The sequence below is a fragment of the Syngnathus scovelli genome, chromosome 3 (assembly GCF_024217435.2).
Source record: "Syngnathus scovelli strain Florida chromosome 3, RoL_Ssco_1.2, whole genome shotgun sequence".
NCBI lineage: Eukaryota > Metazoa > Chordata > Actinopteri > Syngnathiformes > Syngnathidae > Syngnathus > Syngnathus scovelli.
Genome location: NC_090849.1, coordinates 11,093,466 through 11,118,867, shown reverse-complemented (window position 1 = coordinate 11,118,867; position 25,402 = coordinate 11,093,466). Strand labels below are relative to the sequence as shown.

The 25,402-nt window shown below is 39.6% G+C and overlaps 2 protein-coding genes across 5 annotated transcripts in view; both read left to right on the top strand.

Moving 5' to 3' along the window:
• The first annotated feature begins 1,242 nt into the window (after nt 1–1,242).
• Nucleotides 1,243–15,991, top strand: vps37ba (VPS37B subunit of ESCRT-I a). Its single transcript, XM_049716574.2, has 4 exons — nt 1,243–1,445; nt 6,645–6,816; nt 13,063–13,145; nt 13,494–15,991. Exons 1-4 carry the CDS (start codon nt 1,341–1,343, stop codon nt 13,986–13,988), a joined length of 855 nt encoding a protein of 284 aa, XP_049572531.1. The 5' UTR covers nt 1,243–1,340; the 3' UTR covers nt 13,989–15,991.
• An 830-nt stretch (nt 15,992–16,821) lies between these two features.
• The window catches only part of ppp3cca (protein phosphatase 3, catalytic subunit, gamma isozyme, a), a 28,343-nt gene continuing 19,762 nt past the window's right edge, over nt 16,822–25,402 (top strand). For 3 of the 4 annotated variants that reach the window (XM_049716443.2, XM_049716442.2, XM_049716441.2), the window contains exons 1-2: nt 16,823–17,511; nt 23,987–24,184. In XM_049716443.2, coding sequence (XP_049572400.1) covers nt 17,451–17,511; nt 23,987–24,184 — 259 coding nt within the window. In that variant the 5' untranslated portion in view covers nt 16,823–17,450. Of the gene's footprint in view, nt 17,512–23,986; nt 24,185–25,402 lie in introns of all 4 variants that reach the window. The other variant, XM_049716444.2, reaches the window with a different exon arrangement.

Here is a 25,402-nt window from a genome sequence, read left to right as displayed (position 1 = left end):
TTCTGTGGAAAAGCATTCTGCTATGTTTTGGCTCATAAAACAAGTTTATATCTCACAATGACACTCATGCAAAACGACGTTTCTAAATGAATATTGAATTTAGTTAGGACAAATAGAATCCAAACCTATGTAGCCCACTATGAAAAAATACAGAAATTGCTCCTCGACATTTTCCGCAGGTTTAGAACAGCTATGTTTTGTTTCACTATAGTCACACTTGGGTTGAGAAATCACTCGAGTGCCTGTCAATGTAAAGTGGGACTACAAGGTCAATGCTACAATACAAGGAACTTTAAGAACACATGGGAAACAAAGTGTATAAAGTCTGTAGCAGTCTGAAAAAGGCAAAGAAACACTTTTTTGAGATTTTGCAATTTCAAAAACCCAGTGGGAGCCATTATCCACAAATTAAAGCAATGCACCCCTGACATGTAATTTTCTGTCATTCATTCTGTCATTTCCATAAGGGTTACGAAACTGATTAGGGCAGAATTTCTCCCGATTGTATATTCATATAATGTTGTGTTTGTATCTTATGATTTTGCTACCATCTTCCAAACACCATACTCCAGACATTCATACTCAATAATGCTCAAAGTCTATAATTATGCATTCTTGCATCCTTTCTGGGCGATTCCCGTAGTAGACAGTAGACACAATTTTAAATACCACACATCCCTTTTATTTTGATTGATTCCGAACCAATTTGTTCTGATCAAATACATGTATTCAATAAAGATTTTCAAATGGAATATTTAATCCATCTGGAGGTGGGTGGGATATCAGTGTTCCCTTCACTCTTTTATTAAATTATTTATCTAGTGTGTAAAGTACTGATGGATTAAGGCCAAATGCTGCATTTATGGACAATTGGACGCGTGTGGGTGTTCTGGTTGAGATTGTATTACAGCGATAAATAAATAACTAAATAACACAGAAAGACAGCATACTCCTTTATCTCACGGTTATTTCGTACACCTGTTGTGAAAAAAAAGACTAAGAATTTTCTTGTCTATAAACCCTTTCAAGTTTGCTTGATAGTCAGACAGTTTGATGAAATGGCTTTTTTTTTTAATTTCCTCATTGTTGGCTATTTGATTTGAATTTATTTCCTCGTTGCTTCATTTCTGAAATGGTTTATGTATTATGATTTGATAGAATTTTTACGGTATTTCTTGCAAATGCGTATTAAAAGACATGAAGAATGTATTTCCGACGGGCCCTGAAAGCAACATTGGGCCTATATGCAATGTACTTCCTGAAGGAGAAGCTCAGTCAGCTGTCACAAACAGGCGAGAACAGTGACCGCGGCAGTGAAGAAATACTCGACGACAGCAAAAATGTCGAGCTTTTCCAACAAGTTCAGCGAGTACACGTTGACTCAGCTCAATGAAATGCTAGAGGACGACGAAAAACTTACCAAAATGATTCAAGAGATGGACGAGGTATGTTAAGCTCTTGCTAATGTAGTTGCTAGCTACTGGCTCCCGTCGTTTGAGGTTTTCTGAATCTTTTGTTTTCTCACAAAACACCCCCAGTAATTGCATGAAATTTTGTAATTGTATTGTAAATACAGCCATAAATTTGTACATTCAAAGTAGTCGTACATGTTGAACAATGTTCACAGTGTTAACATTGCGTCAAGGATTGTTTAAGTCTTCTTATTAGTGTATTCAGTTGACAACATCGCCCTAGGGTTTTATTTTCCTCGCCCTAATAAAAACCTGCATTTTTAATGAATCCGTTGGAATTTGAGTGAGACCCTCATAAGGAAGAAGCACTGTCATGGTGAGTCACGCGAAAACATGCCAAGAAGTTTCCGACCTACGGCACTGTTAGATTTGTGTTGTCCTGCCAGATCACTTGGGAAACCTGCTAATTATTGTCTAATGATAATCTGATCACATGATCTAAAGTAACAGGCATTAACCTGTTTTCATATTTTCCGAGAACACGATTTCCACTAAACAGAAACTCCCGAAACGCTGTCACGCTAAATTGTTGATTTTAACTCGGGATTCGGTATTTCAAGACTTGACTCGATCTGGTTTACAATCGAGACTTGAGACTGGGTAACCATGGCGATCGTAATCATTTATTACATGATCGTATCATATGGCCAAGTGAGGACTACATAGTATATTTATAAGTTGTTAATTGCAATCATTAAACATGATGCGTAAACGGACGAATTTAGCGTTTTTACTTAGGATATGCTTACATAATTTAGGATGATGTGTGGTTTTGAAATTCTTGTGATGTCAATGTATGACCTGTGACAAAAGGCCCCGGCAGTCAATCGTAAGGTAGAGTTTTGAAGTGCGCTACATTTATTTCACCTTTCCAAAGTTTAAGGATTACTGGGTTGTGAGTCAGTCTTTCTGTCGCTGTTCCACACCCTCTCTGTCAATCTCTGTGATGTTCTTTTTCCATTAACGACAGCGTGTGAGTTTCATATTTACTCTAATAATATAGTTGTTGACTTATGTTATTCATAAGTAGATAAGCAACCTAGTAAAGACGTCCACAGGTGCTGTCTGGTTGGTGGTTCTTTCTAAAAGACACTGAATGGAAACAAAGAGAGTGGATGTCACGCGGTCATTAACTGAAACTTAAGCTTGCCACCAAAGTGCACCACCATAATGTTTCTTTTCATACACAATACCTTACTTGTGATGTCAATGCCTGCTTTTGTTGTTTGTTGTAAGAACTTTAAAGGCAAAGTGAATGTTGAATTTTAGGTGAAACTCAAAATGTCAACAGACATGAAGCGCTCTTTGTGTAAGGATAATAGATAGGACTGTTAATGTCATTACTGACAACGGCAAAAATAGAAATCATGTTGTATTATTGTTTCATCTCATGTGCCAGAGTTTTTTGGGACTTGTTTACATATTTTAGTCATCCCCATTCCCAAAGCTGAACCTACTCTACTCTCTTCTTTGTAGCTAGATAATTGTGGTAGGCTGCAGTATTTAGAACAGGGGTCACCAACCTTTCTTAAACCGAGAGCTACTTCCTGGGTACTGATTAAGGCAAAGGGCTACCAGTTTGACACACACTTCTGAAATAGCCAATTTACTCAATTTAGCTTTCACTTTGTTATTATTGTCATTTCCAGTTCTCATGTATGTGATTTTAACAAGAATAGCAAAAATAAAGTCAAACCTTGGTTTTCGACCACAATCCGTTCCAGAAGGCGGTTCGAGAAGCAAATCGGTCGAATTCCGAATCCATTTTTCCCATTACAAATAATAGAAAAAATTTTAGTCCGTTCCAAGACTAAAACCCCCCCCCCCCCCTTTTTTTTTTTAAACATTTTTTTCATTTGCGCATTTTTCTCCGATCGCGCAACTGCAGCGCACCACCGAACGCGCAACCGTACCGCGTCGCCGACCGCGCAACTGCACAGCGCTGGTCGCATTATTGTGACAGAGCCGTCGCTGAAATTTAGAAAATATTTTTAAAGTCCTGATGTACTTTCTAAAATTTAAGTGGACTTCAGTGCGCGGGGAGCTTTATTTGGTCCGATCGCGCAACTGCAGCGCGCCGGGCGCTCAGTGTCGCATTGCTTTAAGAGCGTCTTTGTGTTTTAGGACGGCTTTTCTGCTCCCACTTGCTTTCTTTGGAGGCATGATTAGGGGCTAATACAATCCTCAAAGTAACGAAAATACAATAACTACTGATTCAGTCGGCATCCGGGCCGTGCGGTCGGGTTTTCTCGGGTCCTCCCGGCTCATCTCGTGAGGTTCGACCTCCGAATTTTGTTCAACAACCGAAGCAAAAAAAACCTCGAATTTTTTGTTCAAATTACGATTTTTTCGAGAACCGGGACGTTCGGAAACCGAGGTTTGACTGTAAAATAAATAGATGCAGCTCACTAACAAGTGCCGCTATTTGAGCTAATTTTAGAACAGTCCTGCGGGCGACTCATGGGGTCCTCACGGGCTACCTGGTGCCCGCGGGCACCATGTTGGTGACCCCTGATTTAGAAGTTAACAGAGTTGATAAATATTCAGAATTGCCACAGAACCTCGAAGGTCAACTAAAATCCATCACTTTGTCTGATCTACCCAATGTTTGTATTCGAAAACAATTTCTTAACTAGCATGCAGTCAACACAAGAACGAGTGGCGACTGCACAGAGGTTAGCGACTAATGTACAGAGGCATCAGAACTTTTTTTTCACCCCGCAAACTTCAAGGCAAGAGCGTTGCAAAAATGCTCGAGATTGTGTATTTTGTTTTGTAACAATCTTTTGTTAAAACTGTTATCATTGATCTTTTTTCAGAAATTGTTCATTACTTTGTGCCTTCAATTGAAAATGATTCAAAACAGATACAGACTCCAGATTTGATACAATTAGTGTATGTGTGCTGTTTTCATCTAGTTATATTTCCTCTTCCCAGTATTGTGCCAAGTAGTAAACTTGAATATGTAGAATATGCAAGATGCAGTATACGCTGCATCTTGCATATTAAGTGACACAAACGTACTACCTTGATGAGAGCCACTTTGCACATTTGAAAGGCGCTGTCCTTGGTGCACACTGTTAGTAAAGCAGGTTACACATTTATGACCGCATAGCACACGCAAATAAATGTATAACCTGCTTTACTAACAGTGTGCACCAAGGACAGCGCCTTTCAAATGTGCAAAGAGGCTATGTGGCGGTTTAGTATATCTAGCCCAAATCCTCATCCAAATGTTCCTGGCCCAGGCGCTTGATAAAAGTGTAGAACCCATAGCAGCCTGCAAGTCAAAACGTTTGCCCACCCTTACCCCAACAGCCCAACTTTTTTCTATTGGCTTGTAACACACAGGGAAAAAACGTGACTCAATCTTCCAGTTCAATATAGTCATCTGTCACTTGACTTTACTTTTAAGTGCTTACTCTTATTCCTGTCCACATCGAGTCTCCTTGTGTCGCAGCTCTTTCAAGCCCTCCCATCGTAGCGAGTCCGACAATAGTGACATTTTCCGCTCAACAAAAAGAGGGCTGTTGTAGAAATGCTGCCCACGCTAACGCGCTAAACAACAAGCACACATAATATAACAATTTAGTTAAAGCTTTTGTTTGCCCATTTATTTCAAAATTCATTACAATCTGGCAAATTAATGATTCAAATCAATCCCTGTATATCTGCTATGACAAAGATTGTAATTCTAAAGTATCAACCTTGACACTTTACAACTGTTGTTCAAGAGAGGGTTGTGTACTGTACCATTGTGTTGGGATGAGTACTTAGCATAGCGGCCTCACAGTTCCGAGGTTCGAGATCCGAACTTAGGCTCTGGCTAACCCCAATGAGGGTAAGCAGTATAGAAAATGGATGAAGTGTGTCGAAAATAAGGGTTTCCCTTAGAAAATATTCGTTTTTTTCCAGAAACTAGGCCTGCAGTTATTGATGCTATTTATAGATTTCCATCTTTAACGAGCTGTGACGAAAGAGCAAACTGGCTCTTGTAAAGACAGACAAGACAATGGTATGTCATATATTTAGCTGCTTGTCCAGTATAACATGTTTCCTCTGATTCTTGCAATAACCAAACAATGCATGCAGAGTCGCTCTCAAATACATTCCATTGTTTCGAACTGTATGATACTTGTTCAACTTCCCACTGGTCTTATTCTTACATATTGCTTTCCTCATTTGCACATTCAGCCTGTTGTTTGAATGCCTAAATTTCAAAGTCTTGTTTTATTGTCATTTTCTTCACATGTACCAGACATACAAAGGAATCAAAACTACATTCCTTGGTATCCCACGGTGATAACAAGACAAGACATAGACCCCAAATAACAATACTGTCAAAGGAGAGAAAACCTAATGTTAACTTCACCCTAATACTGCAGTGACATTAATCAGGTAAAAGTGCCCGTGATAAGAGTTGAGCAACAAGTAGTAAAATAACTCCATGTATAACATCAGTCATGCAGCAACGAGACAGTGCATGACATTCAGTTAAATATAATATTAATAAAATAAAGGAGTGAAGACTGCGGGTTCCTCGGCTTCATGACAGCCTTGATGCAGCTGAAGGAAGAGCGTTCAGCATCCTTACAGCCTGGTGGACAAAGCTGTTTGTAAGTCTGGTGGTGTGAGAACGGACGAAGGCTGTATGTGTGTGTGCATGTGTGTGTGTGTGCGTACACGCGCAGGCGTACACCCACTACTATTCAAAAGCTTGGCGTCACTTACGAATGTCCTTATTTTTAAAATGAAATTGTTGTTTTTCAACAAGGATAACAAACTACCCAGGAATATGCCTATACATTCTTAATGTGGTAAATAACTATTCTAGCGTCTGAACGTCTGGTTTTCTGGTTTTTAATGCAGTATCTAAATAGGTGTATAAAGGCCCATTTTCAGTTTTGAACGGTTGTGTATATAATATCATATAAAATATGATATGCTGACATAGAAGTAGGCCATCCGACTTTCTGTCCTGTAAAGCGCTTTGTTACTACTGCAGTTGTTTTTAAAGTGCTATATAAATAAAGATGTATTAAAAAAAAATTAACATCCATTATGTTTTTCTCATATCATGGTGTTCTGTTTTTTTGTGGTTTGAACTTTGAGCTAATCTCAGGCTTGATTCCCGTCATGCTAAAATACAGCCGTAACATTCTTTTGTTACAGATGCAGGAAGTACAGCAGAGCAAAGAGAAAACACTTGTTAGCAACAGAACCCTGGCAGAGGAAAACCTTACCCTCCAACCTGGACTGGAGCTCAAGAAAGAGACTCTTATCAAGAGATATGGCTGCCTTCAGGAAAACTTTGAAGCCTATCAGCTGCGCAAGTCGACTCTAGGTATAAAGGCAGTTTATTTCTTTATTGCGTGTGCCATAACACAGTCCAACATTGAATGATCTCATCAATTGCTGTTGATACCTTTGGCAATTCCGCTTCCCTCTGCCTCTTCTCTCAACTTCACTATGGTTTAAACAGCTCTCAGTTCCTCATGTTTGTGTAACAACAAACCCAGTTTTCACAGGTAAAACCCAAACTCTCCGACTCTGAGCTTTAATTTGAGGATATTTACATCCAAATGCGGAAAATGGTGTTTCAATTACAACAGAATTCACATGTGCCTCTACCTTCTTAATGTATCAGAATTACAGTTGACGGTTGGTAACTTAACTGACTGGTAACAAGACGACGCACATGGGCCGGCTCGACAACACAGCTGGGAGGTCCTCATCTCTACATCACCAGCGGTGGTTGGCTGGCTGACACGGTGTGCGGTGGGCTCAGAGTTTTTTGGCTGTGGCACAAAGCTCCATGTCTGGCTGCTGCTAAGCTAAAATCGTTCAGCTAATCTTGTTCGTTTAGCCGCCTGAAGCTAATTCTGCCTGGACAAGCCATAGGAGCTAGCAGGAGTAGAGTCTGTCCGACAATGACCTGTAACAACTTAAGGGTTGCTAAACGTCTGAAGACCAATTGCCACCAAAATTCCGATGCACATTCCTCCTATTGTCCCCTTGATTATTACCATGATCACCACAATAGCTTTGATTTTATGAGGTGCACTTGTGACTGTACAACACAAAAGTTGTCATTCAAGTTGTTTTCTTTTAACATTTACGATCGTAGAATGAGTTTACTCACATATTCAGTCGGATGACTTTTTTTTCGCGTCCATTCTTACACAAACCCTGTTGAAATATGCCAACATGCTGTTTCATTTTTTTTCCCCTCTATCTCTAGCTAAGCCACACCCCCAACACGACACAACATTGTTTACAACCTCGAAAGAAGTCCATTCTCCCAGAAAAAGCTGTAGTCATTGATCCAGCAAATTTGTTATCGGGGGTGATTGGACTTCTTGAAATACAAACTGAAATTTTCAACATTTCTGATCTTCACTTTTTGATCTAAAACCCAAATGTCTTGGGTATAAAACAAAAGCAGAGGGATGGAACTTGCTGTTCCAATAGGTTGTTAAGTGCCTGCCATTTACCAATTGTATGTTGTTTTTCCTTTGTTGGACTATGTTATGCCTTTATTTCAGAAAAGTACAAGGAGTGACCATTTAATTCCATTCGTCAACATTAGTAGCGAATTAAGAATTTAAAGCATGAATCTGAGCTCTCACATTTACACATATGTGTTAATATCGTGATGCTATGGTCCATATCATTCATCAATTTTGAATGGGTTTGAAATTGAACATGTTGTTGCCATGTTCTGTTATTTCTTTGAACAAATAAGTGCTGGAAAACCTGTTTTTCCAGTTTGGCTACTTCCCGTTCAGAGACTGAAAAGCTTTGTTCTGAGAATTCTTTTATTTATTTTTTGCACAGCGGACTGCAAATAGAAGCTGTGATGCAAAATACCCCCAAAAACGTAATATTACTGGAGCACCTTCACACTGCTTTCTAGTGTGTGAACATAATGTGATGATACTTCTGGCTGTGTTGATGCAGTGGTTGCCTAGCTACCGCCTCAAAATAGCTCTCCAGCTTGACTGGACCACTACAGTCACTACTCCTTCTGCTGGCACAAGTCTGGCTTGATTTCATCTGCATTTGAGATAGTATATGCTTTGTTGCATTCACATATACTAACTACTAGCGTCGGGCAAATAATCACAATTTGTTTTGGATTTTGGATTGACCTTGAAAACATTATAATCCAAGAAAAATGCTTAATTTGCAAGTTCCCGACACTATGAAAGTGCAGAAAGCGTGTGATGTTACGTGATTCGATCATCTCTAAGCGGCTTTTAAGTTGTTTAATGACACCCCAGTTAGAGTTTATTGTTAACTAAACACAGCTAAAATAATTGCACGCTTTGTGTTTTTAAATACAATAAATGTTTTATTATTAAAGCATTGCCAGTGCTAATGTTAGTCAAATCCCCTTGACCTGCTAATGCTAAAATGCTTGGCTAAAACAACCAGAGCTACGACTCCAATTGCTTCATAATAGTAAGCTCTACCCTGTCTTGCGAATTGGTCGCATGCCCTCCTATTGGATTACTTTCTCTTGTCCATTATGCTTTTGGATGCCAGATTAGTGTCTGCCCACTGCCACTGACTCGCCACAGTCGGTTGCCTCTCAGGATGTTCTAACACAGTGAGCCATTGTACTGCCAAAGCCTGGTGTGAAACAGAAGCAGTGGGCGGAGAGAGTGGTGGATGATGGGAGCTGACTTGTTTTCCTCTTTTCCGCAGTTCAGTACTGGCTTTTTAGTTCAAAATAGGACATGTTGGGTTACAATTAGGGTTTCACTGATAAAGATTTTTTTAGGCTGATTAAGATATTTGGCAGAATAAAATTTCCTGGCAGTCAACCCCTGTTGTTCGTGGATGGCGCCTAATGGAGGCTTATCCCCAACTTTTTTCAATATTTTTTGGTGGAATCAATGCATTCATAATGGACGTCAACAGTCTACAGTTGTAGCGAGGGGTATAACAAAACACATTTTTGTTAGTCCTCATTCAATTGTAGTGTTAACAATATAATTTGGGACACAAGCTCTGGCAGCTCGTCACCTTGAGATTCAGCCATTTTAAACTGAGTCAGATGCAATGTCCTCACTAAGTGCTATGACGTTTGGTTCGTATGGTCCAAAGCCATATGGGAACCATATTATTATTAGGTATTATTATTATTATTACTTTATGTAGCTGGCAGCTTGTCGCTTTGAGATTTAGCCATTTTCAAACTGAGTCAGATACATTGTCCTCACTAAGTGCTATGACGTTTGGTTCGTATGGTCCAAATCCATATGGGAACCATATTATCATATATTATTGTTATTATAACTTTATACAGTCTACCACACACCCCACATCTACCACTATGGAACCATTTCTGCCAGCTTACCTTATGGTGCACAACCATGATGTTGGTGGCTCCTCCATCAATCCATCCATTTTCTTTACCGCTTGTCCTCACGGGGGTCGCGGGCGTGCTGGAGCCTATCCTAGCAGTTATCGGGCAGTAGGCAAGGGATACCCTGAACCGGTTGCCAGCCAATCGCAGGTTGGTGGCTCCTCTACACTGCAATCCAAATACTACATTCACCTGGATAAAATTAACCAATCACTGGCAGGCACTTCATCGCAAGCTGGCACGTTCATCACCAGCAGGCAAGATTGCCTGTAGGCACCGATCATGCTCTGACCTCTGTCACCGTGTTGCAGACATAGCAGTGTTTAATCAGACTAATTACTTGGCCCACCACACACTGATGTAATACCTCACATCCGGGAATTTAACAGTGACTTGCATTGTGAGAGCATCTGTGAACGTTGTTTAATCATTCATCCCATTTCAAATCAGTGATAGTCACACCCAGTTGTTCCTCCCACCTCAATTTCATTTAGCACAGACATAACTGGCTCAATTGAAAGCACGTTTTCTTTGATATTTGAGATTATTTTCTAAGGATTTGGTTCACATATAAGGCATTCATCAAGATGGGAGGGAGCAAAAGCCTCAAAGGTCATACCAATGTTTTCTCACAGTCTTATTTGTATTTAATCTGAAAAAAAATGGATCTGGAAAGTGAACCTGCTTTAAATAGGCAACTACCCACTTGAGATATAGCTCATTAACTGTGTCAATGCTGTTTGGTTTTAAATGTTTAAGAGTGTTGACTTGAAGGCTGGATTTCCCACAATTGGAGTGAGGAGAGACATTTGATTAGGAAGTTCCTTTCTTATAAGACGCCTGCAATTTCACCTTTGGTGATTCTCATAACCTAACGGGAATTAGATTTATGAATTATCACTGTAGCCTTCATATTCAGGGTTTTTGAAATCACAAACGTTTGACCCACTCCATCCACATCAAAGCAAGACAGAAGCTTTGTGGATTGTATTCAAAATGCGCATGACCAAACCCAGAACAAAATAGCTGCCTGCCCCCCCAAAATGGATAAAAAATGTTTGGCTTTTTTGCTTAGTAAATCATTTTCATATTAACATTTTCATCAAAGTAACATTTCATATTTCACAAATATTAATGATTGGAGTGACAGTTGGAAGTCAGCACTACACCCAATGAGAAATGAACGTGACAAGTAGCAAATGCGAAACGACACGATAGGGCATGGCATGGCAGGACACAGAAATGAGTCAGGCATGTATGAGGAGTGGCTTTGCAGTAGCAATATACCCTCTAAGACCTTGAGTGCAAAAAAGGAAGACAGTGTAGGGCAATTAGGGTGGCTCCAACAAAAGCAACTAAATCACCTAGGCGTGCTTACGAGGGACATGCTGCGACACAACTATGTAGCCACGGTTACCTTGAAAAAAAAAAACTTTACCAATTACCTGATTTTGAAAGTAATTAAGTCAGACTACAAGTTACTTTATTGTAGTGTTGTTTTGACTTCAGTATTGCCATGGTACTGCAGCGATACCATGGCAAAAAGTAAAAACATCAGTCTAAAGCAGTGGCCTGCTAACAGATAAACAACTTTATCCAAATAATTTTTATTTTTAATAATTCAGAAAATATATACAACAAAGATACTAATTAAAATTATTTGGCACTAACAATGCAGTTTGAGCATTTTAAAAAAAATCACAACTTTATACTATACACCTAGTACTTTACAAAAGCCAATTGATTATGTTTCAATCATATGATGGACTTTATCCTTGTTGTAGCGAGAGATCTAAGTAACATCTGTCATTTAATGACTTGGTCACTTATTAAAAGCAAGTTGCAGATTGCCTCACTTCATCAAGGTAGTGTTGTCAGGGTATGAATATTTTGACTCAAGACAACATAGTTCAGTGGTTCTTAACCTGGGTTCGATCGAACCCCAGGGGTTCGTTTGGTGAGTCGGCTTCAGGGGTTTGGCAGAGCATCATTGCCCCGCCCCTCCTTCCGCGGAGCTGTTTACCAAACCCACGTCTTTCTTTGTACTTTAACGCTACAATATAGTTATATACTAGATCTGTGGAATAACGACGATGCTGACATCAGGGTGCGCGCACGGCGTTGTTGACAAAGGACGAGGAATTTGATCGATGGATTTAATGATTTTAGAGTGACACAGATGGTTGGATAATATTATTGCTTATGTAATCGTTATTTGATATATAATTTATATATCGTTATGTGGGCCTGTGGAATATTTTGTAGTGCAAGCGCCGTCAGCGGTGTGCACCAATTGTTGACATAAAGGACGATCGATGGATTTAATGAATTGGAGTGACACAGATGGTTTTATAAACGTGTTATTTATGTAATAGTTATTTCAATAACTCTGAATGTTACGTCAGGCCCGTTCTTAGCTCTTCGTTTCTGTTCATGTCACGTTAGCATACCTATCGTTTAGCCTGTTGTTGCTCGTTCATGTCTGTTCTTGGTGTTGGATTTTATTGAATAAATTTCCCCCAAAATGCGACTTATACACCGGAGCGACTTATATATGTTTTTTTTTCACGTTATTGTGCATTTTATGGCTAATGCGACCTATATTCCGGAGCGACTTTTAGTCAGAAAAATCTGGTAATTGCCCTTGAATTAAAGGTTGGATTTTTTATTTTTATTTTAAACTTGGTCCTATATTATTTAGGGAAAAATAATTTCTCAGAAGCTAAAGAAGACTTAACCAGTTGCTAGTAATTACAGAGGGCACTGTACCTGCCCGATGACGTGGCCCTTTGGTGCTGATTCGTACGTACTGGTGTTGACTTTCAGGCTTGCTCAGGAGCACAACCATAACAGATACCTTCCTTAGAGATTAACAGGTAACATGATCCGTTTCAGTTGACTCAGTGGAACATGTTCTGAGCAAACAGAAAGCATTTGTGGTTGTCGGGATGAACTGGTTACAGGGCCAGTGGTGACACAATTTACATAACTTCTCTCAGCCCCATGTGACAAGCATGTGTTTTCACACCAAAAAGAAGAAGGCTTATAATTATTAATTATTTCAGAAAAATATTATGTGGTGATTACAAGTTAGCTTTATCCATTGGCTGATGTTAAAAACAGTCTTCACTGTTAAAAAAAATATCAGTCCCAGTATACATCACTTTTAACATCTTTTTGGATCTGCTAGTCATTTTCGTAATTTTTTTGTTTTAGATCACAAATCAGGAAGCACATCGCTGGACATTCTTTTGGCTCTACTGCAGGCAGAAGGAGCCAAAATAGAAGAGGAAACAGAGGTAATTATATTGTTGTCTCCATGAATGTGTTGCTTCATTCCCAGTAACCTGTTAGTAATTCTTCTGCCTGATATTCACGTCTACAAAATTATTTTCATGTTAAAATGTTGACATCATTTGCTACGTGAATCAGTCATTTTATCAACTACTATCATACTGTGCTGATATTTTAGGCAGTACTGACGAAAAATGCAATTTGTCATTGTTAAAATAATGCTGAACATGTGAGGCTGCATACACTTTCTTATAGGGAGAAAAAAAAATACTCAGACATGATCTATGCAGTAGATTGGTTACCTATACATATTGCACTTTAAAGGTATGTCCCAATTGTGTTCACAAATGCAGAATATGGCTGATTCTTTCCTGGATGGTGACATGACCCTTGAAGCCTTCATTGATTCCTACCAGAACCAGAGGAAGTTGGCACACTTGCGAAGGGTGAAGATCGAGAAGCTGCAGGAGATGGTCATGAAGGGCCAGCAGCTTCCACGGGCATCGGTATCTACCTCCCGGTCTCAGGATATGTCAGCTGGAGCCAGACCCTCATCCTCCCAGCTCACTGAGGCGGGCAGTGACTCATCCCCTCTACTTCATCCCATTAGGAAGCCTCCACCTCCTCCATCCCAGACGGTACCACAACTAAATCCAGTTCCAACTGTTCCCCCCCAGTCTTCACCCTACTATGCAGTATCACCATATCCACCAATTCCTCCCAGAACAGGCCAGCCCTACCCAAATGTTTCCTCTGGCTATCCTTTCTTAGCGCAGTACCAACCTGCTCTGCCACAGAGAACCCCCCCCTCTCGTGTGGCCCCGCAGCCCGGCTTCATCATTCAGTGAATTAAAGCCATCGCCACTTAAGAGTTTACAGTGTGTGCCAAGGACACTTTACTACTGGAACTCCTTTGTGAACATTTTTTTTGTGGCGTTTGCCATCTTTGATCATGACCGATCCCCAGACAGAACCAGCGCTGTATGCAATGGTGACTTTCATCAAAAGTCAATTTGTAATTGTGGGGATATGTATGCACCTGTCACTCAACACTCCCATCAATACTCCAAAAAATATGGTGAGATCACCCTGACCTTCATTTGGCCCAATTCTCCACAGAGGAAGCATCTATCTATTATAGCCTCTAATAACACAAGTTGCAGGTGTATGTCGGCTGTTGAGCTTGTCATGTAATGGCACTTTCTGCTTCAATGCTGTGCCCTCAGCTTTGTAAGCCCATTAGTTTTTGGTTTTAGTTTTTTGGGTCTCTTCACTCTCTACTGGCCTGCTCCTTAAGCTTTGATGGAACTCGGGAGGAAACTAGGTTTACTTACTCACTGTTTTACAGTTGCAACATATTAATATTACTTGTGTAAGTAAGCAGAGAGACCGTATCTAACTGTGTTTTGACAAAAATATCATTTCCCAGCGTATATTCAGTGGGGAAAGCATCTATGCTGTGATTTTTTTTTTTATATATATATATAAACATTCACAAGGTACATAGAGAAACATTTAATTTCAGCATCATTTTATTAAATAGTTCATAATTGATTTATGTTTCTGATAAACAATCGAGACTGATCAACACGTATAGAGAAAGCAATTAAAAGGCAACGTGTCTCAGAAGGTGCGAATGTGTCTTGTTCAAGAGGGCTGACTTTTGCACTTAGTCCAATAACAGGGCAGATGTCAAAAGGGACTTGAAGAAGATGGGTGGCTGAACTGTTTTAATGGATAATCTGGGCTTGTAGAGCCAAGTCTATGATGACGAATTTCTATATTGCCATACAGTTTAAGTTTGTTCAAGTGTCTTTTCTGGATTCATTTTGTAGCAAAGAGCTCTGTATATCTTTTGTCTTCAACACTCCTTAGTTTGGTCTGGAGCTTCTTCCAACAATTCAGTTGATCTCAAACATATTAAGTGGATCTTAAACTTATGCTTGTGTTGTCACCCACGGAGCAGCAAAGGCTTCACTCACTGTGTTAAAAGTTGTTTTTGTTAATGCAACCTTTGGTCAGATTGTCTACCATGTGGAATATGTGGATCAAAAACACATTTGCGCTCATGCAAAACAGATTTCTTAAAGAGGGACTGGAATTCCAAATCTTGGCTAGTCCCATGTGTTTCCGTGGTGTAACTAGAACACCACTTTTAACCCATACTGCTGTTGCTGTGCACTGTTTAAGAGCCGCGAGTGCCTACACGCGTAGTGGTGTCGACCACATCCTGCTGACTGCTCCGTTTTCTCTATTCTGCTCACTTGGCCGATTTGGGAAATTTGAAAAGAGCAGCTTTTGACTGTCAGGAATTGTCACTGTCCGCTCTCACAAGAAGCAAAAGGCCAGACGAGTGAGCATGTGCCAGTGTGACATCTTCAGCAGGCTTTGTGCCCACTGGTGCTTGTGATCTCTTCCCAATTTCTTCCACGTTGTGCTGAGGTATGCCTGGCGTGACTTCAAATATTTTTGCATGTACAGTTTTTTCTGTTCGTTTTTGTTTTGCTTTTAAACCCAATGCGTGAAATAACAGGGCTCTGAAATATTGTCATGTCAGTTATACTTACCCTCAAGACAAGCGTATTTAGAATTGGAAGCTAAATTATTAATGTTTTGATGAAAAAGCGCATCAAACGAATATAGGATAATTATTTTTGTGCATGGCCTTTGTGCTTAGTCTGAAAACACCCCTTAACACTTTAGCTCCTATTCAGCTGACTTGATACCTGTAACCATGGTTTTATTTGTGGTTGGTGATATTTTCAGTGTACTGTTTTGGTGTTTATGTACTCTGAATGTTTAGGTAGAATTTTATGCTGTTTTCAAGTTCAATAAATCTCAAATTTTTGTATCTGTTGAAGTTTTCCCTCGTATTGATATTGACATCACATCCTTTCAGATCACCGGTATTTATTTTGTATTGAACAAGATGGCCATCTGGTGTCTTGGATTGATAATGCACGAGTATTTCCAGGAGCGATTGATACAGGTAGAAATCTGGCCCCGACACACAAGTTTGGAATATTCAAATGTTGGGTAAAACTTTAGGATAAGAAAAATATGCGTTATATAATTTTTGACTGGAGAACTTTTTAAAACTGGTCGTGGCACGTTTATTGTTTGGTTAACCGTTAATTTAACTGTCTTTATGACTCAATTTTACTCGGTGTACTTTATATGCAGCAATGGTTATTTTAAATTGTAATAAATTTTAGTTAATCGTGATGTTCGCGTTTTTACGTCATTAGACCAAGAAGACGCATAATATTTGACCTGATCGCCTCTAACACCGGTAAGTGACTTGACTTTTAGTTTCTTTTGCTGATAATTGACAGCAGGTTGCAGCAGAGGGACAGGAAGACCTCCCATAATTGTATTTTTATTTTGTTGCCTTAAAAGTCTTTGTTAAAGAATAGCGACTTGTACTAAAACAATGAATACGTGCTTTTAAAACTTTGGAGAAGGTCAAAATAATTTCACTTGCGAAGATATCATTTCCATAACAGCTAAAACCAATAATTAAAAAATAAACATGGGTACAAATAGAAATTTCGCGTCGGGATTGCATCAAACAAGCACCTAATTGTTGAGCGAATTCTGGTATTGAATTTGCAGCACAGAACACAGGGCGTTTGTGAACGCACCCTTAACCCACGTGTCACGTTTCCATAGTCACGTCACCGAGGCTCCACCATGTTGTAGGAAATCCACCACTGCTCCACACTGACAGATTACACTTTAATCTGTGGAGGAGGATACACTGTCAAGACGAGCTCAGTATCTTGGAGCGACTTTTCGTTTTGATATGTGCTGCCTCAAGGTTGTCATTTTTCTCCGGGGAACGGCTTGTACCTAGAAGATGAATTGTCGGTCTTCATTTGCTCTCTTTTCCTGTTCACCCACTTGCCACTACATTAAAATGTTAGCTGGCTAACTAGCGAAAAATAGAGTAACTCAATCGGATTATCTTGCATCGACTCCCTTCGCTCTAGGTAATATCAAGTTGTTGTTTTTTTTTTCTGTAGTTGACGGTGATTACAAAGCAAAGAAGCTACCGCGTCTATTCTGCAAGCAATTATTAAACACCGCAATTATTCTCTAGCACTAATGTTACTGCAAGTAAGCTAGCACCCCGCAAAAGACCTGGAGCTCCGAGTCGAGCCTTTTTCTTCCCCCTCCCTACTGTTTGTTTGTAAAATCAAATTTTAAACCGAAAGTGAAGACCACCAAGCCGATGTGCGACTCCGTTTCAAGCTAGCCGGAAAAAGAACAGTCCATTATTTCAACAGAGAAATACAAAAGAAGCGATAATGTCAGGAAAGGATAAGGATAAACCAGAGAAACAATCCACAACGGAGCGGCTCATTAAAGGTGAGTGATTGTCTTCACGCGCCCTCATCATACTGTCTTTTTCTTTTGCACTGCGTGCTGCTTTTTGAGTTATTTACAAGTAACCGCTCCCTAAAAATGTCTGCAGTTTCCTTCGTGCTGTAATGAAAGATGTATGACACATTCTAAATGCTTATTAATCACCTGTTCCATCAATGCAGATTCTGGAAAACGATACTGTGAAACTCAATAACTGCATCATCTACACTGTGGTTATTTTGTTTATGTACTTGGCATTTCGGCATAAATCAAAGGAGAGTCACAGTCCTGTATTGGTGCTCACTGCCCTTGACATTTAGGAGAGATGACTACCTAATTCTTCAGGGCCTTGCTCACTCACGGGAATACCCAAGGTCTGATCGGGTTGCTAGCAGGACTTGACAAGAGGGATTCTGTCACCCTGTGGTCTCTCCGCTTCATTGAACAGACAGGACACCATTTGTTGTGTCTACCCAAGACAGGCAGAGCCAAGGCTGAGGTAACTCCCAGGAGAGAGAACCCAACTTGGGGCACCACACCAATACTACTACTTAGAGCAAGCACAGCCCACATCCCTGTCTGTCTGCAAGGGCACTCCGAGAGTGTCCTGCCAAGGGGACTGGAATGCTCAAGTGTGAGCCAGTAGAGAGTGAGTGAGTTAATTGTGGAAAGAATCTCCCCAGTGATCTTCCCAACATGGCCAGCCGCATGCTGCTCAGAGTGAACAGAGGAACCTGAGAAGGAAAAAAGGGTGACTTTTCATAGAACCATTTCTGATTTAGGGAAAGCCCAAAACCAATATGTTTAATTAAAATGGGATCGCCTTTAAATCTGTGGTAATACAATGTAATCTGTCTCATATTCCGGAAGTAGCTGCTTTGCTTCTCTACTCTAACTAATGGCTTTAAGGTTTCCACCATGCAGTGTAGTTCAGTTTGGTTTATCGTGGTCCGGTTTAGAACAGTAAACCTTGACCAAGTTTGTATTGCCACTGCAGGGTTTTTAGAGTAGCTGGAACAGCTACAGCATTAGCTATTTAAATAGCGTGACAACTAACAAATAATTGAACAAAATATTACAAACCCTGAATGAAAGCCAGAATTTGCTTTTGTTCTTCTTCATGCGTGGCAGTTAATAAAAAGAAGACAATTTTTCTGGAATCCATTACCAATGTTACACAGACGTACTTCCTTGTGTCAAGCCCTAAACTTCATGGCCACCACACAATGAGCGATGAGGCGGAACTCTAATGAACACTTGCACAGTGTGCGGGGACTCTTGCACAATATTTGATGAGTGGATGAGTCTCGGCCACTGGATTTAGGTCTGTTCAGTATTTGAATTGGTTCGACAATTTTATGATGTTGCAAATTTTAGACAAATCAAAATGTACAGAAGCTGTCACGCAGGCGAAAAGTCCATTTCTACATGAGCCAGACCCAACGCTGTGCATCGCCAAGTGATAAAAATGGTGTATACTCTACAGTACACATTAATTGTGTTTTTCAACAATACTTCACAATAAGTAGTATATTTTCATATGTACTTGTAGGTGAAATTTTGATCCTTGGGATATTTTTACTACAGTTACTGTAGTTTTACTAACAATTAAGCTTGTTATCTGGCAAGTATTCTAATGTATGTGATAGGAAAACTAGGTATGTAAGAAATGGCCCTGGTGGTTTTATCTTATTTTTTTTAACATGCTTGAGTTTTTTAAATTTTCCACTTGTGGCAAAAAGTGTCATCCGTATGTTTCAGAGCTTTATGATTTGCACCGTGATGCTACAGTACGCCATCATTTCTGATGTAGTTTTCAGTAATGTTTAAAATTTTACAATTTCTTTTAATCCAGACCTGCAGGTGCCTAGATGTCTTAAAACTGTTGAAGGAGATCTTATGCTGTTTGAAATGAAACAAAAATGGCTATAAGAGCAGATTTAGCTCGCTACCAGGTTTGACTGACGGTGATGAAGAATAAAGCCAAGGATTGGCGAATTACCATGCAAGGATAATGCATTCACTGATAATTAGAGCAATCTGAAGAGGTTTTATAATTCACCCAGCAACAGTCTGCTCCATTCATCTCTATCCAGCCGCATCTTTATAATTCAATTATGTGTGTCGTATTGATTCTGAAACAATAGCAAACATATTCCGGTTCAAACATACACTGGTTCATAACACTATCCCCAGTGGACAGGGCGGTAGATAGTAGTGCTTTTGTTTCTTGAGTCGTTTGTAGTCATGCCAGACAGTGTGGGTGTTGATGCAGTGCAGCAGTAGCCCGGTGCGTGTCTGTCGTTTTGAAGAGTTCATCAAACATTAATGCTAATTAAGCCAGGCGCTTTCTAATAAGACACCCAGCTCAGGGTGTGTATCCCTATTTATTTTTAACAAAACATTTGTCCTTACTTGGGTGCAAAACTTACTTCACCCTGTTGTAAGAGTAAACATTTGTGCTTGTTTTATTTCCCTGCACTTTGTTTGAATGAAGTGCTGCTGTTCAATGACAGACAGAGCTACTTTTTCTATCTGTGTTTGAACAGGTTGCTCTGGCCACATTTGGCAACAGACTTTCCATTTATGTTTGTTATAGGCTGTTTATTATTGTGTGTGTGTTTGTGTTCTTCATGGTCAAGTGTTCAAATTTGGTCAGCATGTTTGTTGCATTCACTTTTTCCACTCTTAACTTGTCGTGACCACCACGTTAGGGCTAGCAAGATTGTCAATAATTAATGTCAATACTCAAGTCATTTATTTGTCTGGTGTTATATTTTCGTTGTGAAAATGCCTTGTCTTCCGCTTCTCGTGCTGGCCGTAGACCTTGTGTATGCCTTGGTGATGCAAAAAGGAAGCACGTTATGTCTGATGCCTGATATTTTTGACTTAGGGACAGGTTTGTCTAGCTTTAGCTAGCTTTAGCTAGCACACACAAGCTACCTACCATGTGCATCTGATGGAACCCCTCACACAATGTACATAATTGGCCCAGATTCTACTGTTGGCCACAATGCAATGTGAGATTCTACTCAAGGTAAGCCATTTGGAACAATAAAAACAGCTCAGGGTTTTTCTTGCATTCAGTATTTCATGGCAGCCACCTCCATCAAACTATTACACTGTTTGCAACCTTTCAGGAAGCCTGATGAAATATCAACATTTGCTACGTGCGCAAACACTTGTGGCTCAGTGAGATACTGGTTTAAGTACGGCAGTAAAAGCTGTATGTATTTCTCTATGATGGCGGCTGGCGGAATCTTACGCATTAGTTTTAGGTAGGGGTGTAACGGTTCACCATACCCATGATTCAGTTCAAGTTTCGGTTTTTAAGTGACAGTTCAGTTCAAACTTCGGTTCGGTTTAAACATAAAAAAAAAGAATTAAAAAACACAAATATGTTTAGTTGTTGAAAACCTCCAGACAAAATATCTTGATTTTATTGCAATATTAAGATCATGTACATGACTCATTTATTTATGTTATAATAACATCTCTGGCAGCAGGTCGGGGCACTGTTTAGCACGTCCGCCTCACAGTTCAGCAGGTACGGGTTTGATTCCACCTCCGGCCTGCCCTCTGTGGAGTTTGCATGTTCCTGTGTGTGTGGTTTCCTCCCACATCCCAAAAACATGCTTTGTAGGCCGATTGAGCACTCTAAATTGCCCGTAAGTGTGAGTGTGGATGGTTGTTCGTCCCTGTGTGCCCTGCGATTAGCTGGCAACCAGTTCAGGGTGTCCCCCACTTACTGCCCAATGACGGCAGGGATAGGCATGCCCTCGACCCCCGTGGGGCCAAGCGGTACAGATGATGGATAATAACATCTCTTTAGACCAGTCCTCAATAATAAGGTACTTCTAATTAACCTCAATTAACTCAACCAAAACTACATAAAATATTATGTTTTATGATCAGTCTACTTTGTCATAATAAAATAAGTGAAAGTGTTCTTGAACCAGTCTGAGTTATAACAAAAATAAATAAAACATATATTTCTCTTAAGAGCAGCCAACAGTTTTTAATAAAAAAAATATAAATGAAAAACCTCTCAAACTGATCTCAGGTAGAAAAAGGATGAATAAAGATCAATTCTTTAAATACCAGTGTAAATTGTCTAAAGTAAACCAAAAACCTGACACTTGTCTGAGGTAGAAACAGGATGGATAAAAATCAATTCTATATTCTCAGGTGAGAGGCTGGATGTCTGCTGTTATTACAATGTCAACTGCAGAAGAGAAAACCATCTCACAAGCAACATATGTTGCTGGGACTCCAAGAGAGTTTTTAGCCAATCTACCTAACTCAAGCTCACTCAAGGACTGGTCCATTCCTAGTACCCTGGCGAACGTCCGTTGTGCTTTGACAACTTGCAGTATATTTCTCATTTGCAGTGCTGTTTTGACTTGGGATGTGTTTTTGCCATTTGCAGTGTTTTTTTTTCTTTGCTTTTATTTTGTGGATTGTAAGTTTGCTTCCACTTGGTTTTATTTGCAGTTGCCACAACTTTTTACTTGCAGTTTTTTTGCCATTTGCATCTATCCATTTTCTGAACTGCTTTATCCTCACAAGGGTCGCGGGCGTGCTGCAGCCTATCCCAGCAGTCTTTGGGCAGTAGGTGGGGTACATCCTGAACCGGTTGCCAGCCAATTGCAGGGCACACTTAGGCAAATACCCATCCACAGTCACAATCACACCTACGGACAATTTTGAAGTCCTCAATTGGTCTACCATGCATGTCTTTGGAATGTGGGAGGAACTGGAGTACCCTGAAGAAACCCACGCAAGCATGGAGAGATCACGTAAACTCCACAGAGGAAGTCTGAATCAAACCCTGCACCTCTGAACTGTCAGGCGGACATGCTAACAGTGTACCACCGTGGCGCGCCTTGCATTTACATTATTATTATTATTATTGTATCTTTCATGTTTCAAATGTTTTCAGTCTTTTCCCTTGTTGCCCACTGTATTAGTCAAATAAAATTAATAAAATAAATACAATTTTGATAATGCATTTATAACTTGATGTGAGGGCATTTCCTGTTTTCTTTAAATAGTCATCATTTTTTTTGAAAACGTGCTTTTTCCTTCCAGCTTTCAAGCAGCTGTCTCAAGTGTGTCTGGGCTTTTAAGTAAACAGCCCCTGAATCTGGAAGCCCTTGCTAATAGAGGCTTTACCTAATCTGTTCTTAAAGCTTGCACCACCTCAGCTTATAGCCCTCTTCATGGCTGTGCCGTAGGCTGAAGAGCACTTTCTTGTTATTCATTCCACACCAGTCAATGTATAGTTATGATTTATGTGCGTTTGTTTTTTATATGTCTATAGTTATGATTTATGTGTGTTTGTTTTTTATATGTCTATCTATCTATATACACATATACAGTCATATGCAAAAGTTTGGCTTTCATGATTTTCCTTTATAAATCATCGCTTGTTCGAATCAGCAATTTCAGTTAAATATATCATATATCAGACAAACACAGTGATATTTGAGAAGTGAAAAGAAGTTTATGGGATTTACAGAAAGTGCAATCATTACTTGAACAAAAGTAGGCAGGTGCATAAATGTCATCATATGAAAAAGTTTGGGCACCACTGATCATTTTCAAGATTTTCCTTTATAAATCATTGGAAATCATTGGTTGTTCGGATCAGCAATTTCAGTTAAAAAATAAAATATATATATATATAATATATACACACACACACACACATATACACATACACGTACAGACATACATACATACATAAATACACACATACACGTACACACACACACACACACACACACACATTTTTTTAGTGGACCTTGACAATTTTCTTAATGGCAATTTGCTCAATCGCTATGCCCCATTTGCTTTTACTAATGTTCAATTCTAGTGCTGAGCTAGCATGCTGATATGCAATGATGCAAATCATCTCCCAAGGACTGATGTACAGGGTGGCATTTTTTTGTCCATAGGGGATTATGTTTAGATACTGTTGGTATCTTTGTTGTAGTAATTTCATTGTTTAAGTTATATCTGCAGTGGTTGTCTTCCTGACAGCACTACCTTGTCACTAAATTACACAGTGAAAACAAATGGGCTTTTAGGTTCATTTTACTCACGAAGCACTCAAGTTCCAGCCTCAAAAGCACTGACCTTTTTTCGCTGATGGCAGAAAGGATTGTGTGGGTGGTCTGAAGCAGATTGCTCATTGAGGGCAGGTCATATAAGGTGCAGGGCTTCATGCATCTCGGTATTGTATAGTTGATGCAGATGCATGGGTGCACCCCCCCTTCTTTCATAATTTCTTCCTCATTGAGATCAGACCTTTTGTTCCAATCATGCACAAGTGTTTCATAACTCCTACAGTTTCCCCGTCACTTTTGAGCCTCCTCTTCTGGCCTATAAATGCTAAAACACATCTCTTAATGATTTCACAACCGTCGTTTCCCTTTTTATCCAAATAACCCCCCTCCTCCCTTCCCCTCAACAGCTGTGCCATACCCACCACAACATAAACTGACTGTAAAAGAACTATTTGAAGATGGAAAACCCAATGCAGAGCTGCTACGAAACCACCTCGTCAAAGAGGGCAGGGTGGAGGAAGATGTGGCGCTAAAGATCATCAACGATGGAGCCAACATCCTTCGCCAAGAAAAGTGCATGCTGGAAGTGGAGGCACCTATTACAGGTATGGAGGCAAACATTCTTTAAAATGCCAGACAGTTGATTTTTAGTGATTGTTGGCAGGTCTGCATTGCTTTCAGAGAACTATGTTATATGACTATGTTATAGGCCCACAACTCATGTATGTAAACACAATTAACACTGCATGTGTATCGCTCAGTGCATTTAGAATTGCCTGGATCTCTGCATATATTAGTCATGAAATATCATCTGCTATTTAGCTAAATGTTAACAACACACAAGCCCAGTCTGTAATATTAGAGACCATGTAAACATTTAGTTATTATTCACTTTCATGTAAATTATTTTTTGGACCAAATAAAAACGATAAAATTAGCCATGTTAAAATGGAAAATGGTGGGGGGGGAAGCTGTAAATGTATAAATTATAGTATGCCTTGCATCAATATCCAATGTTATTTACTATCACAGTAGAACTCCGTTGAGAAGCAACACATTCAGACAGATTATAGTTTGTCATTCTTCATCATTTAATCAATGAGTTGCCATTGCCGACGACATGAAAGTAAAAAGCAATGTCGTATAAGAAGTTAAAATCTTACTTTACTTACACTTTAGTACGTATGTTGTTACAGACTGGAGATTGTTTTACATTTCTATATAGGCTACGTACGTATAATGTATTTATTTATTGAGTGCAGTTCACTTGTGTACATATAGTGTTTCATGCAACATGAGAAGTTTCATATGGTGATGTGGTAAAGCCGCCCTTTACACCACACTTGTGTGGCAGAATTATGCTGTCATGGTCAATGTTATAAGATTACATGTCAAGACTACATTAAGTAAGACGAAACCTGTAATTGTAGTAGGCAAATAAACTGTCTTTCATATTTATTAATGCTTCATTGGCCTTAATCATAGAATAAAATAATAGATCTGATATTGTTTTTGGAATTAAACAAAATAATTGAAAAATATCTTGAAAATAATTCTATATTTCATCAAAAAACGCAAATAAAATAAAATCACAAATACATTGTTTTCCATAATTGTTCAGCCCTGATCTGAACCCCAAGGCTAACGACTTCAAGAGCTGATCTAAGTCAGGAATTAGCCGACCTGGAGTCGATGATGACATGAGGTGAAGAAAACCCTAGTGTCGGCTCAAGAAATCTCTGGCACGCTAACATTTCTGTTGACAAATCTGATGTGTAAAACGTCAGACATCAGAACAACAATGAATGTCATTGGAGGACACC

Bases quoted from the DNA above. Each gene is read 5' to 3' on its own strand.
- vps37ba (XM_049716574.2), top strand. From the start codon at position 1,341: ATGTCGAGCTTTTCCAACAAGTTCAGCGAGTACACGTTGACTCAGCTC. The intron at 1,446-6,644 runs GTATGTTAAGCT...CTTTTGTTACAG, and splicing joins TGATTCAAGAGATGGACGAG to ATGCAGGAAGTACAGCAGAG. The intron at 6,817-13,062 runs GTATAAAGGCAG...TTTTTGTTTTAG, and splicing joins GCTGCGCAAGTCGACTCTAG to ATCACAAATCAGGAAGCACA.